At 43.0% G+C, this 18,225-nt stretch overlaps 1 protein-coding gene across 3 annotated transcripts in view; it reads left to right on the top strand.

Moving 5' to 3' along the window:
* Nucleotides 1-18,225, top strand: part of LOC115131991 (DNA (cytosine-5)-methyltransferase 3B-like) — a 54,672-nt gene that overhangs the window by 21,155 nt on the left and 15,292 nt on the right. For 2 of the 3 annotated variants that reach the window (XM_065020644.1, XM_065020643.1), the window contains exons 8-16: nt 5,326-5,433; nt 7,224-7,365; nt 9,159-9,281; nt 9,568-9,612; nt 10,519-10,598; nt 12,140-12,252; nt 13,987-14,172; nt 14,391-14,482; nt 14,600-14,745. In XM_065020644.1, the coding sequence (XP_064876716.1) occupies nt 5,326-5,433; nt 7,224-7,365; nt 9,159-9,281; nt 9,568-9,612; nt 10,519-10,598; nt 12,140-12,252; nt 13,987-14,172; nt 14,391-14,482; nt 14,600-14,745 (1,035 nt within the window). The remainder of the gene's footprint in view (nt 1-5,325; nt 5,434-7,223; nt 7,366-9,158; nt 9,282-9,567; nt 9,613-10,518; nt 10,599-12,139; nt 12,253-13,986; nt 14,173-14,390; nt 14,483-14,599; nt 14,746-18,225) is intronic. The other variant, XM_029664138.2, reaches the window with a different exon arrangement.

Genomic DNA, 18,225 nt, shown 5'->3' with positions numbered 1-18,225 from the left:
GTTCCTGTTCCCAAGAAAGCTAAGGTAACTGAGCTAAACGACTACCGCCCGTAGCACTCACTTCCGTCATCATGAAGTGCTTTGAGAGACTAGTCAAGGACCATATCACCTCCACCCTACCTGACACCCTAGACCCACTCCAATTTGCTTACCGCCCAAATAGGTCCACAGACGATGCAATCTCAACCACACTGCACACTGCCCTAACCCACCTGGACAAGAGGAATACCTATGTGAGAATGCTGTTCATCGACTACAGCTCGGCATTCAATACCATAGTACCCTCCAAGCTCGTCATCAAGCTCGAGACCCTGGGTCTCGACCCCGCCCCTGTGCAACTGGGTACTGGACTTCCTGACGGGCCGCCCACAGGTGGTGAGGGTAGGCAACAACATCTCCTCCCCGCTGATCCTCAACACGGGGCCCCACAAGGGTGCGTTCTGAGCCCTCTCCTGTACTCCCTGTTCACCCACGACTGCGTGGCCATGCACGCCTCCAACTCAATCATCAAGTTTGCGGACGACACAACAGTGGTAGGCTTGATTACCAACAACGACGAGACGGCCTACAGGGAGGAGGTGAGGGCCCTCGGAGTGTGGTGTCAGGAAAATAACCTCACACTCAACGTCAACAAAACTAAGGAGATGATTGTGGACTTCAGGAAACAGCAGAGGGAACACCCCCTATCCACATCGATGGATCAGTAGTGGAGAGGGTAGCAAGTTTTAAGTTCCTCGGCATACACATCACAGACAAACTGAATTGGTCCACTCACACTGACAGCGTCGTGAAGAAGGCGCAGCAGCGCCTCTTCAACCTCAGGAGGCTGAAGAAATTCGGCTTGTCACCAAAAGCACTCACAAACTTCTACAGATGCACAATCGAGAGCATCCTGGCGGGCTGTATCACCGCCTGGTACGGCAACTGCTCCGCCCTCAACCGTAAGGCTCTCCAGAGGGTAGTGAGGTCTGCACAACGCATCACCGGGGCAAACTACCTGCCCTCCAGGACACCTACACCACCCGATGTTACAGGAAGGCCATAAAGATCATCAAGGACATCAACCACCCGAACCACTGCCTGTTCACCCCGCTATCATCCAGAAGGCGAGGTCAGTACAGGTGCATCAAAGCTGGGACCGAGAGACTGAAAAACAGCTTCTATCTCAAGGCCATCAGACTGTTAAACAGCAATCACTAACATTGAGTGGCTGCTGCCAACACACTGTCATTGACACTGACCCAACTCCAGCCACTTTAATAATGGGAATTGATGGGAAATGATGTAAATATATCACTAGCCACTTTAAACAATGCTACCTTATATAATGTTACTTACCCTACATTATTCATCTCATATGCATATGTATATACTGTACTCTAGATCATCGACTGCATTCTTATGTCACTAGCCACTTTAACTATGCCACTTTGTTTACTTTGTCTACATACTCATCTCATATGTATATACTGTACTCGATACCATCTACTGTATGCTGCTCTGTACCATCACTCATTCATATATCCTTATGTACATATTCCTTATCCCCTTACACTGTGTATAAGACAGTAGTTTTGGAATTGTTAGTTAGATTACTTGTTGGTTATCACTGCATTGTCGGAACTAGAAGCACAAGCATTTCGCTACACTCGCATTAACATCTGCTAACCATGTGTATGTGACAAATAAAATGTGATTTGATTGATTTGATTTGATTTCTAAAATCATTGACAGGTAGCACCATTGCCTTCATAATTATCTTAAAATAAATCAATATTATCTGTATGCCAAAAAATTGCATACAGGGAGGGACTAGGAAATCTGCAGTCACAGTGGCTGGATAAGATAGACATTTTAATACCATGTGTAGATGCGACACATCTTGATCAGATAGTGATTGAATCATCTTGATCAGATTGTGATTGAATCATCTTGATCAGATTGTGATTGAATCATCTTGATCAGATAGTGATTGAATCATCTTGATCAGATTGTGATTGAATCATCTTGATCAGATAGTGATTGAATCATCTTGATCAGATAGTGATTGAATCATCTTGATCAGATTGTGATTGAATCATCTTGATCCGATAGTGATTGAATCATCTTGATCAGATTGTGATTGAATCATCTTGATCAGATTGTGATTGAATCATCTTGATCAGATTGTGATTCAGATTGTGATTGAATCATCTTGATCAGATTGTGATTGAATCATCTTGATCAGATTGTGATTGAATCATCTTGATCAGATAGTGATTGAATCATCTTGATCAGATAGTGATTGAATCATCTTGATCAGATTGTGATTGAATCATCTTGATCAGATAGTGATTAAATCATATTGATCTGAACATAAAACCCACATACACTATATATACAAAAGTATGTGGACACCCCTTCAACTTAGTGGATTTGGCTATTTCAGCCACACCCGTTGCTGACGGGTGTATAAAATTGAGCACACAGCCATGCAATCTCCATAGACAAACATTGGCAGTAGAATGGCCTGTACTGAACTGCTGTACTGCTAGAGCTGCCCCGGTCAACTGTAAGTGCTGTTATTGTGAAGTGGAAACGTCTATGAGCAACAACGGCTCAGCCGCGAAGTGATAGGCCACACAAGCTCACAGAACAGGACCACCGAGTGCTGAAGCGAGTAGCGCGTAAAAATCGTCTGTGCTCGGTTCTAACACTCACTACCAAGTTCCAAACTGCCTCTTGAAGCATCGTCAGCACAATAACTGTTTGTTGTGAGCTTCATGAAATTGTTTTCCATGGCTGAGCAGCCGCACACAAGCCTAAGATCACTATGCGCAATGCGAAGCACCGGCTGAAGTACTATAAATCTCGCTACCATTGGACTCTGGAGCAGTGGAAACACGTTCTCTGGAATGATGAATTATGCGTCACCATCTGGCAGTCCGACAGATGAATCTAGTCATGTATTCGACCCTACTTGCTCGAATACATAATGCAAACTGTAAAGTTTGGTGGAGGAATAATGGCATGGGCTGTTTTTCATGGTTCGGGCTAGGCCCCTTAGTACCAGTGAAGAGAGATGTTAATGCTACAGCATACATTCTAGACGATTCTGTGCTTCCAACTTTGTGACAACAGTTTGGGGAAAGCCCTTTCCTGTTTCAGCATGACAATGCCCCCGTGCACAAAGCGAGGTTCATACAGAAATGGTTTGTCGATATTGGTGTGGAAGAACTTGACTGGCCTGCACAGAACCCTAATATCAACCCCATTGAACACCTTTTGGATGAATTGGAACGCCGACTGTGAACCAGGCCTAATCGCCCAACCTCACTAATGCTCTTGTGGCCTAATGGTACCAAGTCCCTGCAGCAATGTTCCAACATCTAGTGGAAAGCCTTCCCAGAAGAGTGGTGACTATTATTGCAGCAAAGGGGGGAACAACTCCATATTAATGCCCATGGTTTTGGAATGAGATGTTCGATGAGCAGGTGTCCACATACTTTTGGTCATGTCGTGTATTAACGCAAGGTGTAAACAAGGCTCATGCGACACAGAGTAGGATTCCGTTTCAGATCATAATGAATAACATTATAGGGACAGGGCACCTGGTCCTAGATAAGACGCTTGGGGCCTTTCCTATGGACTTCTCAGTCTTTGGTATTCAGACTTACCTTATTCAGTAGGGTAACGCACTCTGCAGATGTGGGTACCTTGCACGCTCTCAGGGGCATCATGCACCCCAAGAATTTGAGGGGGCACAAACTATGTGAGGATGGCTGGGGGGTGGTCCAGAAGGGTGCTATGCCCCACCCCCTAGTTCTTAAGTTGTAGAATCTTTCAAACACCTGAAACAGCTTTTTCCTGCTGTCTAGAGCTACAATCATTACGCTTAATTCTATGACAAAAATATTTTTCTGCATATCTAATCATACCTCTTGAGCTGTCTGTATCCACCTGACTGGTGTTTTTTTTTGTTGTGTTGGAACTAAATATGCTTCTTTGCATCTCTTCTAAAATCTGTGTAGAAGATGGAAAGGAACGTGAGTCTTATTCATTAGTTATTTCTTGCTTTTCTAAAGTCTACCAGCCTTACCAGCAGGCCTGCCAGCTAAGATAGTTAGACAAGCTAGCTACTCTAACTTGATTGACAGTGTTTTATATATCCCTGTTAGTGAGCATTTATTCTTTGCCAAGATAATCCATCCACCTGACAGGTGTGGCATTTCAAAAAGCTGATTAAACAGCATGGTCCTTACACGGGTGCACCTTGTGCTGGGGACAATTGAAGGCCATTTTAAAATGAGCAGTTTTGTAGCACAACACAATGCCACAATGCCACAAAAGCGTGCAATTGGCATGCTGACTGGAGGAATGTCCACCAGAGCTTTTGCCAGATAATTGAATGTTAATTTCTCTACCATAAGCTGCCTCCAACGTCATTTTAGAGAATTTGGCCGTACGTCCAACCGACCTCACAACCGTTTACAGAGGAAGCAAATGAAGGTAAACAAAACAATGTAATTAAATGATAATGTAGGCTATACCAACTGAAGGGAACTAATAGTAAATTGGCAGTTGAATATCTGTGGTTATTATTCCTGCTGACAGTCGATACTGATAGTGGCTAATATTTAACATGATAGAAATCGGAAACAGAGAAAGTCGGGGTAGCCTATAATTAAGACATTAGAGAGTGCCCATCCCTGCAAGTTAAAAGGCTGTACAAATGAAATGATGCATAATGGCACCAGCATTTCATAAACTTTACTTTGGGAAAGTTGATATGTTGATATGCTTCAGTTAGCTGCCATATGACTAGTTTAAATGTTTCTCCAGCCATCATAAGGTAAAATAGATCTAAAACCATTGTCATTTATAATTAGAATTCCCTTATCATTTACCTAGTTATTATCACGAGCTCCTATCGAGTTGTGAATGACAGTGCGTGGAGAATGGTGTAGATGTTTTTCTCCCCACTTGGAACCGGTTGGATCGCTAGACCTTATTTACGGTTTCCTCGCGAGAAAAAGGCGGTGGAATTATTAGGGAATTAAGTCAAGGTCAGAATAGGGAGTCTGCGTAGACGACACCTCCGCCACACCTTCGTTTATTCCATCTACATCCCAAATGAATAGCGAGTGAATAGCATGCCGTTCTCATGCTGACGTTATAAGGGTCAGAATATGCATAGAGAGAAAAAAGGGAATTCCACGGTTAACTTGTGTCGGGATTCTCTCCCCCCCCCCCCCCCCCCCCTATGTGAATGCAGACCTTGTTTTACAGTAAAGCAATGAATGAGGGTTTAACCCTCCATACCTCCACTCTTCATCCTTCCTCCAGGTGTCTGCTGACAAGCTGGACTCCATCACTGCTTTCCCCAAGTTCTTCAACCAGGCCTCCTACACCAAGCTGACATCCTACCGCAGGGCCATCTTCCAGGCGCTGGAGGTAAGGAAGGGGGGAGGGGGGGGGTTGAAGAAGAATGTGACAGAGTGAGAAAGGCTATATGTGTGTGGTTTAACGCTTACCTGCCTAGTGCCTACCTTCATGTCAGGTGTGTGTGTGTGCTTGTGTGCATGCCAATATAAGTGTGGTTGCCTGTGTGGGGGTGTGACAGCTGCACAATAAAGTCCAATACAGGGCCTTGCTTTCCCTGCAGTTCCTTTATCAGTCTCTCAATACGAGGAGCTGTTCATCATTTTCAAAGACAGACACAGACAGACAGACAGATAAGCAACATGATGCTAAGTAAGCAACATGATGTTGAAAATAAATCTAAAATACATATTTTCCAGGCTTTGAAGTTAGCTTAAATTTAGGTTCTGAATGAAAGGTGAACATTCTTCTTTTCTGGATGTTGAAATAAGGTTAATTTTCAGTTCTGAAAGAAAGTTGAAAATACATCATTGATAGACCACTACATCATTTATAGACCAAGAATCTATGTCCGTGGACGTTGACATTAAGGCCAGACCGCTTCAGATCTAAACCAGACAGCCATCTATGTTTGGTTCTGCCCCTGAACGAGGCAGTTAACCCACTGTTCCTAGGCTGTCATTGTAAATAAGAATTTGTTCTTAACTGACTTGCCTGGTTAAATAAAAAATGAGTTATCCCGAGCCTATTTGCAATGTGTTTACACAGCGGGAAATGCAGAAATATAAGGATACATACTTGAAACCACTGATCATGACAATTTAGCCCACGGGATGAAACTCCGGGACAGCAGTTGTGAGTAGCCTGATTGTCCATTTGACCTGTCCTGTGTTTAGGACATGTTGTTTGTTAACATCCCCGCCATTTAGGTGATGCTATTCGATCGGAGAAACATGATGTTTCCGTCTCTTAGCGTTGTCTTTCATTACATCTCCAGCCTGTAGGCTACAGAAAAGGCCACATAGCCTACTCTGTCTACCATATGCTATATCTGATACATGATTTATGTTCGATCGTTTTTGGGACGGAACGACGGTGGAGTGCTGCAGAGATGATTCCCTCCCAACAGCACCCTGGACAAGCACGCTGGGAATGGACAAGATAAATATTTTGCTTCCTTGCCTTTGACAAAGTGGGCACTGTTTATGCCAAGGCGGCGTCAGCCCTCACCTAAAAAGCCCATATGCCACTGGTTGAGAGAAATTGTCATAGTTTTTTAGAAGAATTATGTGAGGTTTTATGTGTTGTTGAAGGTGCTTCTTGGCCAGTTTAGCTCAGAAAATGCCGTGCTCCGAAAATGCTGCCTAATCCTGCCTAATGAGCGGGCCGACCCTACTTGTTCTCGACTCCTTGTCATGTTCTTTTGTGTGTTTGTTTGACTCTTTCCTCTGGTTAATGAAGATCTGTCCGCCTTTGTGAGATAGAGCAAGAAAGAGGAAGACCTGTGTGTCTAGTGAGATGTCGGTCTGTCTGTGTCCCTGTCTGTCTGTCTGCGAGCACAAGCCCCTTCTTGTAGTAGCCTAGTTCAGTCTGTTGTCTCTGTCTACCAGGTCTGTTTGGTCTCTCTCGTGTGCTTGACTGTCTGTATAGAGTACCTGCCTGTTTGACCACCTGTTTGTTTAGCAAGGCTGACAATCATCTCTTCTCAGCTCCATTCTTCTCTCTGCCCCTCTTCCCCCTCTCCTCTCACTTTCTCTCTCCCTCCCATCTCTTATTATCTTCCCCCTAACCTCCTCCCTCTCCTTCACCTCTCTTCCCTCTCTCCTTCTCCCCCCGCCTCCCTTTCCCCCTCCCTCTCTCAGATGGCAAGTCTGCGTGCTGAGAAGACGTTCCCTCAGTGTGAATCAGAGGGGCCAGAAGACCAAGTCAAGCCCATGCTGGACTGGGCCATCGGGGGCTTCCTGCCAAAGGGCCAAGAAGGCCTCAAACCCACAGACAACCCTGGTGAGACTCACCATCCAAAGCCAATATAAGGTCTAAATGTCATGGCTGGGGTTTTCTCCTGCCTCCTCCTGTCTTGTCTAATATTGGAATGTGAAAGGGATAGTTAACTTTTTAGAATTGTTTTGTTGTTGAAACTTCTCAAATGCGAATGATCCCTTGAAGCAATATTTTAGTTTTCACATCATACAGTAATTGTGAATGTGCCTAGGAAGTACCTATGTAGTCCAATAGATCACTGTTATAGCACCCAACTTAAAGGTGCAATGTGCAGAAATTTTGCCGCCATTTTGTTGCTAACATTCTAATAGTTCAGGTGCTTTCAGTTTATTGTACCGTCTAAACCGCTGTGAAATATATTTTCAATAACCAAAAATATAATATTTTCTGCTTTTTAAACCTGGTGTACAAAATCGAAAAATAAAAGACGCAAAAACAACATTTATGAACGGGAAGCATAGAAATAGCGCATATATAACAGATCTACTGCTTCTTGAGAGTGACAGATCCATAACTCATATTTCTATGTGAATTTGGTCGGGTCGCCCCAAAACGTTACATATTGTGGCTTTAAACGATAGCTCCAGTTAGGGCTGAGACAATAGTTGCTGACGTATTTAAGAGTTCCACCATTACTTTCTCTTCTATCAGTATGACACGTTTTTAATTAAATACTTTTAAGACTGACGTAATTTATTCCTGTCTCTACTTGGCATCCTAATCTGCCTCTCCTATCTCTGTCACATGATCGGTTAACTGTATGTTGGCACGTTGGTATTTCATTAGAGAGGAGGGGTGGTTATAGCCTAGGTACCAGTTCCTTTAGCTAATCCATTTCCTGTGCTCCGGTTTCCACTAGTTCCCACAGCCACAAAGTCAAAATGGCCTAGATCGTAAAAATGTATGAAAAGGTTAGGGTTAGGCATAAGGTTAGCAGTGTGGCTAAGGTTAGGTTTAGGTTTAAAACAGTGGAGGCTGCTTGAGGGGAGGACAGTTCATAATAATGGCTGGAACGGACCAAATGGAATGGCGTCAAATATGGATACCATGTGTATTTTCTATCATTCCACTGATTCCGCTCCAGCCATTACCACTATCCCGATCTCCCCAATTAAGGTGCCACCAACCTCCTGTGGTTTAAAATCAGATTGTAACAAGAGAAGTGTTAGAAATAGATGGGGTTGTATGACTTTGTGGCTGTGGTAGCTAGTGATGACCAAAGTTGCTAGCTCACATCGAAATTCTCAAACTAAATACATACTGCAATTCCAACCACAAAATGTCATCTTAGTTTTGATTTCAAACCTAAAAATACCACAACTTGCCTAGGTAACAGCTAAATGTTTGTTTTAGACTTTGTTCTAAATTCTATTTCTATTTCTGAAGCTCCGCATGCGGGATAATATTCATGTTATTTCCAACAACCAATGAGCAACTCCACCGTAGATACAGAGCATATTGAGCATTGGGATTGCCAAAAGGCCCGTCTCTTTTGCAATGACAAGGAGTGGAATGTTAGCAGAAAAGTCTGGTACTCACACTAGGGTGGTTAAGGGTTGTCTTCTGTTTAGTATGTTTTATTATGTCATCCACCATACTCCGGAGGTAAGGGTTCAATAGGTTTGTCGGGTCTAGTGGGCCAATATTACTTGGCCAATAATACACAGTAATATCAACTGGTATACAGTAATATTACATATATTCGCCGAGTATTTTAGGTACTGTATACTTTCTTCTACATGCTTTGACGGTTGTGTGTGTGTGTGTGTTTGTGTGTGTGTGTTTGTCCTCTCCAGATAGCAGCACGTTGAACCACCAGGTTTTGGACGTCAGTCTGCCAGATTATTTCCCGACAGCCAAGAGGCCCCGCGTCAGCCTGTGTAAGGCCAAAAGCGGCCCAGAGGAGGTCTACAGTCGAGGTCAGAGGTCAACCAAATGGGTCTACCCGGGGTTATCAGGGTCGTATTTATTAAGGCACCAAACGGAAGAAAACAGAAACGGGGAGGGGACTACTTGGATTTGTTCTATAAGAAACACTAATTTCCCATTTCCGTTGCAACATTTTTCTGACATTTTATGCCCTAATGAATACGATCCCGGAGTCGTCTGTGATTTATTGCTATGGCATGTTATTATTCATGTGACTTAAGACCTGTCTTTAATTGTTGACCTGCATGTGTCTCTTCTCTCCTCTCTGCCTTTCAGAACAAATGGTGCATGAAGTTTTGAAGAATAACAGAAGTATAGAAGGTACGTTCTCCTTTTAGTTTCAGATATTTCTTTCTAGTTCTTTCAGATATTGTAGAAAGTATTCATACCCCTTGACTTATTCCACATTTTGTTGTGTTACGGCCTGAATTCAAAATGAATTAAATTGTTATTTTCTTCCTCACCCACCCATTCCTTCTTTTCACTCTGTCAATTAGTTTAGTGTTGTGGAGTAACTACAATGTTGTTGATCCATCCTCAGTTTTCTCCTATAACGGCCATTAAACTCTGTAACTATTTTAAAATCACTTTTGACCTCATGGTGAAATCCTTAAGAAGGACACCTGTATCTTTGTGGTGACTGCGTGTATTGATACACCATCCAAAGTGGAATTGATGACTTCACCATGCTCAAAGTGGATATTCAATGTCTGCTTTTTATTTGTACCCGTCTACCAATAGGAGCCCTTGTTTACGAGAAGGTCTTTTCCCTGGTATTTGTGGTTGAATCTGTGTTTGAAATTCACTGCTCCACTGAGGGACCTTACAGATATTTGTATGTGTGGGGTAGAGTTGAGATAGTCATTTAAAAAATCAAGTTGAACACTTTTATTGCACACAGAGTGAGTACATACAATTCATTAAGCACATTTTTACTGCACAACAAAGGGGTTGAATATTTATTGACTCAAGACATTTCAGCTTTTCATTTTGTATTCCTTTAAAAAAAAAAAAAATGTTTTAACACTTTGACCTTATGGGATATTGTGGGTAGGCCAGTGACTAAAAAACACCTCAACCCGTTTTAAATTCAGGCTGTAACACAACAAAATGTGGAAAAGGTCAAGGGGTTTGAATACTTTCTGATGACACCGTAGCCGTTGAACATGAGCTGCGAAAAGTGTTTTCGTCGAAAGTCTCCGTCTAGCTCATATTTGTTTCGTGCAGACTTTTGCCTCTCTTGCGGGAAGACAAGAGTGGCAACCTTCCACCCACTTTTTGAAGGAGGCCTTTGCCAAGCATGCAAGGTTAGTGCACTTCTCTAATGCCCTCTCATTCAGAAATGACACGCTGACAAGAAATACACCTATATTACATTTACACTGTCATCACTGTCATCAGTCTCACACAGCCATCTTTACCAACCGCCACTGAGTCTCGATCCCATTGAAAGAGTCAGGACACCCTGAGTTGAATGACACCTACCTACCTGAACGTGTAATCCAATCCTGAATCCCTGCGCTGGGGGTGATAGTGTTTATTCGTGTGTTTGTGCGGCTCTCTGGAGGAAGACTTTCCACAGAAGTCATCTCGAGCTATTTTGTCAATAGAACCACTGTGTTCAGAACTTAAGAGTGAGACATGCCTAGGCCTGCCTCTCTTGTGTCAGGGACTAGAAGCATCGATACCAGGCCTGGCTAACTGCTTCTATTGACATTACCTCCAGTCCAATAGATCATTACCACAGGTGTGACTGTTCACTACATGATCATATTACGTCATCTCATCCAGACCTGGGTTCAATTACTATTCGGAGTCTTCCAAATACTTTTAGCGTTTGCTTTAGCTTGTATGGAGTGCCAGAGGGTTTGTGGCATTGAGGCTATTCTATTTGCTCCAGGAAAGCTCAAAGCTCATCATTGTTGAACCCAGGTCTAATCACACCATCTTATTGGGTTTCTGAAGCAATGGCCTTTATCCAGACTTATCGAGGTCTCAGGAAGTTCTTATAGGAACTATTGGCTGAAGCATTCTCTTTTGTATTAGCAGCTTTGTTGTTATGGGCTCGGTTCCATCATAGTTCAAATAGCTTTGTTAAGTGCAATGGGTGCATGGTGAGTGACTGGTACAATTTCAGTGATGTTGATGTCAGTTTACAGCTTTGTCAATGTGTCCCAGAGCGGTGCCTTTGTGTCTGTGGACTTTGGTCTCTGTGTTTAAAATACACAGATGTTAATATTTCCCTTCCCAGGAACTGAGGCCTAGACCGAACCATGAAAAACAGACAACAGACCCAGACCATTATTCCTCCTCCACCAAACTTTACAGTTGGCACTATGCATTCGGGCAGGTAGTGTTCTCCTGACATCTGCCAAACCATATTTGTCCGTCGGGACTGCCAGATGGTGAAGCGTCACTCCAGAGAACGTGTTTCCACTGTTCAAGAGTCTAATGGCGGCGACGCTTGGCATTGCGCGTGGTGATCTTAGGCTTGTGTGCGGTGCGGCTGCTTGACCATGGAAACCCATTTCATGAAACTCCCGACGAGGAGTAAGGCCATTCTACTGCCAGTGTTTGTCAATGGAGATTGCATGGCGGTGTGCTCGATTTTATACCCATGTCAGCAACGGGTGTGGCTGAAATAGTCAAATCCACTCATTTGAAGGGGTGTCCAGATACTTTTGTGTATATTGTGGATCTTTGTATTTGCATTCTTGTTTGATTTCCTGCCTCACCATACATGCTCGAACTGGTTAAAGATCCTGGTGTCAATTTTGTTGTTGTTCTGTAAGTGAACACTGGCTTCTAGATATTGTTGTTAATGACTGTTGTTGCGTGCGTGTGGTAGGACGTGTATCTGGAGATATCCTACATGTATGATGACGACGGCTACCAATCCTACTGCACGGTGTGCTGCGGGGGCCGCGAGGTGCTACTGTGTGGGAATGCCAACTGCTGCAGGTTTGGACTCAACACTCACCTCGTTAACCGTATCTCGGTAATCTTCTGAGAGTGTGGCCCAAATGCTACTCTTGTCCCTTTTATACAGTCTTAGGGAAAAAAGGGGCGCTTTCTAGAACCGAAAAAGGTTATTCCGCTGTCCCCATAGGAGAACCCTTTCCAGTGAGGTTTCTGCATGGAACCCAAAAGGGTTCTCCTTTGGGGGCAGCTGAAGAACGCTCTTGGAACCCTTTTTTCCTTTTTTTTCTAAAAGTGCAGTGCACTACTTTATGGGTTGTGGTCAAAAGTAGTGCACTAGGGAATATGGTGCTATTTGGGACGGGCTGTATCTATACTGTGTCATTAGTGTATTATTCTGCATCTTAACTGTAATCTGCTGTATCTTAGTTCATTTCAACCCTCTTTTATGTTTTGCCTTCTCGGTCTGCTTCTACTTTTTCTTTCGCTCTCCTTTCTCTCTAACCTGCTGATTAGATGTACACTGCTGTGAAAAAGTATTTGTTTTCTATTTTTACATATTTTTTTATACTGAATGTACTGTTTGGTTTTGCCAGACGTAAAGGAACCCATCTCGTCTGAAAAGTTGACTCAAGTTTGCCAACAAAAAAAGCACCTGGATGATCATCAAGACTCTTGGTAGAATGTTCTATGGACAGATGAGTCAAAAGTATCACTTTTTGGACGACATGGGTCCTATTATGCCTGGCGAACACCAAACACTGAATTCCACAGTAAGAACCTCATACCATATCAAGCATGGGGTTGGTAGTGTGATGGTTTGGGCATGCTCTGCTGCCTCGGGACCTGTCAGGCCATCCGTCTGTGAGCTGAAGCTGAAGCGCAGCTGGCTCATGCAGCAAGACAATGATCCAAAACACACAATCAATGCTACATGAAAATGGCTAAATAGCAACAAATATGAAGTTTTGGAATGACCTAGTCAAAGTCCAGAGCTAATCCAAATTGAGATGTTGTGGCAGGACTTGAAACGAGCAGTTCATGCTTGAAAACCCACAAATGTTGCTGAGTTAAAGCAGTTCTGCATGCAGGACCGGACCAAAATTCCTCCACAGCGACATTAGAGACTGATCAACAACTACAGGAAGCATTTGGTTGCATTCATTGCAGCTAAAGGTGGCACAACCAATTATTTAGTTTGTCACATAAGGGAATTGGTTGTTGCATAACTTTGTTAATTAAATAAATTAGGTTTATATTTTTTGTGTTATTTGTAAACTTTATACAATATTAGATTTTGGTTAAAGATCTGATAACATTCAGTAATAGAAATATACAAAAATAGAGAAAATCAGAAAGGGGGCAAATATTTGTTCACAGCACTGTATATGTTACCTTTTATTTTCACTAGTTCCACCTGCTTTCTCTTTCTGCTTTCTCTCTCTGTCTCTCCCCCTCCCGCCATATCTCTCTCTCCCCCTCTCCCATCTCTCTCTCCCTCTCCCCCCCATATCTCTCCCCCTGCCCCATATATCTCTCTCCCCGTCCCCCGTATTTCTCTCTTTCCCCACATATCCGTATCTTTCTTTCCCCATCTATCCCTCTCCCTCCCCACATATCCCTCTCCCTCCCTCCCCTTCCCCCACTCCCTCCCCATATCCCTCTCTCCCCCTACCTTCCCTCCACCCTTTCCCTCCCCCTCTCCCCTCCCCTACTCGTCCATCTCCCCTTTTCCCCCCTCAACCTTATCACACCCGTCTGTCTCCTCCCCTGCAGGTGTTTCTGTGTTGACTGTCTGGACATTCTGGTGGGCGCAGGGGCGTCGAACAGTGCCCGTAACCTGGACCCGTGGCGCTGTTTCATGTGCCAGCCCCTGCAGAACTATGGCGTGCTCAAACGACGCCACGACTGGAGCATGAAGCTGCAGGAGTTCTTTGTCAACGACAACGGCCAGGAGTTTGTGAGTCCCATCAAGATGCTTTAGTTAACTCCTAACATTGAGCCTTGTCCCACTACCGAGGCCAAACTAACTTCGCTCATACAGTATGTAGGGCCTGCCGTTCTTCTTGGTCAGGTCACAGGATCAGGAAAAGTTCAGGGTCCCACTGCATAGCAACACTACTACAGTACATACAGTGTCTGTGTTTGTTTATATAAACATTTTGATTTGGTCTATATGTTTCTCAGGAAAGCCCAAAGATCTACCGGGCTGTCCCTGCAGAACAGAGGCGCCCCATCCGCGTGCTCTCACTGTTCGATGGCATCGCCACTGGTAAGTGTGTGTGTGTGTGTGTGTGTGTGTGTGCGCGCGTTAATGCATTACTCAAGTGTAACATTCAGAACCCGCAAAAACAAATATCTTGACGTATGTTTACCTGTGTGTGTTTAGGGTACTTAGTGCTACGAGACCTAGGATTCAAAGTGGACCATTATATTGCGTCAGAGGTGTGTGAAGATTCCATATCGGTGGGGGTCGTCCGACATGAAGGAAGAATCCAGTATGTGCACGACGTGCGCAACATCTCCAGGAAGAATGTAAGCAGATCTCCCTCCCTCTCTCTCTCTTCTCTCTTCACAGTCTTTACATATGGTTGGGCAGAACAAATTGAATCTGAGTTAAATCATATAGAGGGAGGGGTGAGAGAGGGGAGAGTAGAGTACTAGGTTTGTCTCTAAAGCAACGATCCAATCCGTTCCCCAATGACTCATTATGTTGTCGTGTTAAGCAGGTGCTTCTTTTCCTTCTCATAATTCAACATATGACAAAGTATCGTTATATTTAACAAAAGTAACACGTTACTTTACAATGTCACTTTGTGTGGAAAGTAATCAGTTATATTACTTTGTTTTACTTTCATGGAAGAAATCTCAATCTCCCTGTTTGTTTGACTGTCGGAGGGAGCAAGGCGATCCATGTGCACTCTACCAAAGATTACTAACTCGGGTTTGATCGCTGGTTTCTCCTTTCATCAGTGGCGCTGCTTTCCTGTACTAGTCTACAAGTACTGCGCTATCATATGGGCTGCTTAATTAGCCATATACACTACCGTTCAAAAGTTTGGCGTCACTTAGAAATGTTCTTGTTTTTGAAAGAAAAGCCCATTTTTGTCCATTAAAATAACATCAAATTGATCAGAAATACAGTGTAGACATTGTTAATGTTGTAAATGACTATTGTAGCTGGAAACGGCTGATCTTTAATGGAATATCTACATAGGCGTACAGAGGCCCATTATCAGCAACCATCACTCCTGTGTTCCAATGGCACGTTGTCTTAGCGAATCCAAGTTTATCATTTTTAAAGGCTAATTAATCATTAGAAAACCTGTTTGCAATTATGTTAGCACAGCTGAAAACTGTGGTCCTGATTAAAGAAGCAATAAAACTGGCCTTCTTTAGACTAGTTGAGTATCTGGAGCGTCAGCATTAGTGGGTTCGATTACAAGCTCAAAATGGACAGAAACAAAGAACTTTCTTCTGAAACTCGTCTGTCTATTCTTGTTCTGAGAAATGAAGGCTATTCCATGCGAAAAATTGCCAAGAAACTGAAGATCTCGTACAACTCTGTTTACTACTCCCTTCACAGAACAACACAAACTGTCTCTAACCAGAATAGAGAGAGGAGTGTGAGGCCCCGGTGCACAACTGAGCACATTAGAGTGTCTAGTTTGAGAAACAGACTAGAGGTCAACCGAATATGATTTTTCAACGCCGATACCAATTATTGGAGGACCAACATTTTTTATATATATATTTGTAATAATGACAATTACAACCATATTGAATTAACACTTATTTTAACTTAAAATAATACAGGTTGAAACAGGTTCAATTTGGTTTAAATAATGCAAAAACACAGTGTTGGGAAAAAAATTAAAAGTGCAATATGTGCCATGTAAAAAAGCTAAAGTTCCTTGCACAGAACATGAGAACTTATGAAAGCTGGTGGTTCCTTTTAACATGAGTGTCACGGTCTTCCTCCTCTTCATCTGAAGAGGAGAGGCGAGAAGGATCAGAGGACCAAAATGCAGCGTGGTATGTGTTCATGGTGAATTTTAATAAAGAAAACACTGAACACTCCAACACTATACAAAAACAATAAACCAATGACGACCGTGAAGCTACAAATGAGACCTGTGCTGACACAAGCCACTAACATAGACAATCACCCACAAACAAACAGTGCAACCCAGGCTACCTAAGTATGATTCTCAATCAGAGACAACTAATGACACCTGCCTCTGATTGAGAACCATACTAGGCCGAAACATAGAAATCCCCAAATCATAGAAAATCAAACATAGACTGCCCACCCAACTCACGCCCTGACCATACTAAATAAATACAAAACAAAGGAAATAAAGGTCAGAACGTGACAATTAGTCTTCAATATTCCCAGTTTTAGGTTGTAGTTATTATAGGAATTATAGGACTATTTCTCTCTATAACATTTGTATTTCATATACCTTTGACTATTGAATGTCCTTATAGGCACTATAGTATTGCCAGCCTAATCCTGTGAGTTGATAGGCTATGCTCCAAGCATTGCGAAGAGCTGCTGGCAAATGCAGGAAAGTGCTGTTTGAATGAATGCTTACGAGCCTGCTGCTGCCTACCACCAGTCAGACTGCTCTATCAAATATCAAATTATAGACTTAATTATAATACAATAAACACACAGAAATACGAGCCTTTGGTCATTAATATGGTCAAATCCGGAAACTATAATTTCGAAAACAAAACGTTTATTCTTTCAGTGAAATACGGAACCGTTCCGTATTTTATCGAACGGGGGCAACCCTTAGTCTAAATATTGCTGTTATATTGCACAACCTTCAATGTTATGTCATAATTATGTAAAATTCTGACAAATTGATTACAATCTTAGCTAGGAAGAAATGGTCTTCACACAGTCTTCATCCAGGCGGCCCAAACTGCTGCATATACCCTGACTTTGCTTACACTGAACGCAAGAGAAGTGACACAATTTCCCTAGTTAATATATTGCACTATTAAATCCATTATTAAAACATTTTAAGAATATGGCACCACAACAAACCTACTAAGAGAGGGCCGCCCACCAAAACTCACGGCCCCGGCAAGGAGGGCATTAATCAGAGAGGCAACAAAGAGACCAAAGATAACCCTGAAGGAGCTGCAAAGCTCCACAGCGGAGATTGGAGTATCTGTCCATTGGACCACTTTAAGCCGTACACTCCACAGAGCTGGGCTTTACGGAAGAGTGGCCAGAAAAAAATCATTGCTTGAGGACAAAAATATGCAAAAGGAATGTGGGAGACTCCCCAAACATATGGAAGAACGTACTCTGGTTAGATTAGACTAAAATTGAGCTTTTTGGCCAACAAGGAAAATGCTATGTCTGGCGAAAACCCAACACCTCTCATCACCCTAAGAACACCATCCCCACATTGAAGCATGGTGGTGGCAGCATCATTCTGTTTTTCATCGGCAGGGACTGGGAAACTGGTCAGAATTGAAGGAATGATGGATGTTGCTAAATACATGGAAATTCTTGAGGGAAACCTGTTTCAGTCTTCCAGAGATTTGAGACTGGGACGGAGGTTCACCTTCCAGCAGGACAATGACCCTAAACATACTGCTAAAGCAACACTTGAGTGGTTTAAGGGGAAACATTTAAATGTCTTGGAATGGCCAAGTCAAAGCCCAGACCTCAATCTGTGGTTTGACTTAAAGATTGCTGTACACCAGCGGAACCCATCCGACTTGAAGCAGCTGGAGCAGTTTTGCCTTTGAGAATGGGCAAAAATCCCAGTGGCTAGATGTGCCAAGCTTATAGAGTCATACCCTAAGAGACTTGCAGCTGTAATTGCTGCAAAAGTTGTCTCTAAAAAGTATTGACTTTGGGGGGGTGAATGCACACTCAAGTTTTCTGTTTTTTGTCTTTATTTCTTGTTTGTTTCGCAATAAAAAAAATATTTTGCATCTTCAAAGTGGTAGGCATGTTGTGTAAATCAAATTATACAAACCCCCAAA

This window comes from Oncorhynchus nerka, linkage group LG7, assembly GCF_034236695.1.
Source record: "Oncorhynchus nerka isolate Pitt River linkage group LG7, Oner_Uvic_2.0, whole genome shotgun sequence".
Taxonomy (NCBI): Eukaryota; Metazoa; Chordata; class Actinopteri; order Salmoniformes; family Salmonidae; genus Oncorhynchus; species Oncorhynchus nerka.
This window is presented reverse-complemented; position numbering and strand designations above follow the sequence as displayed.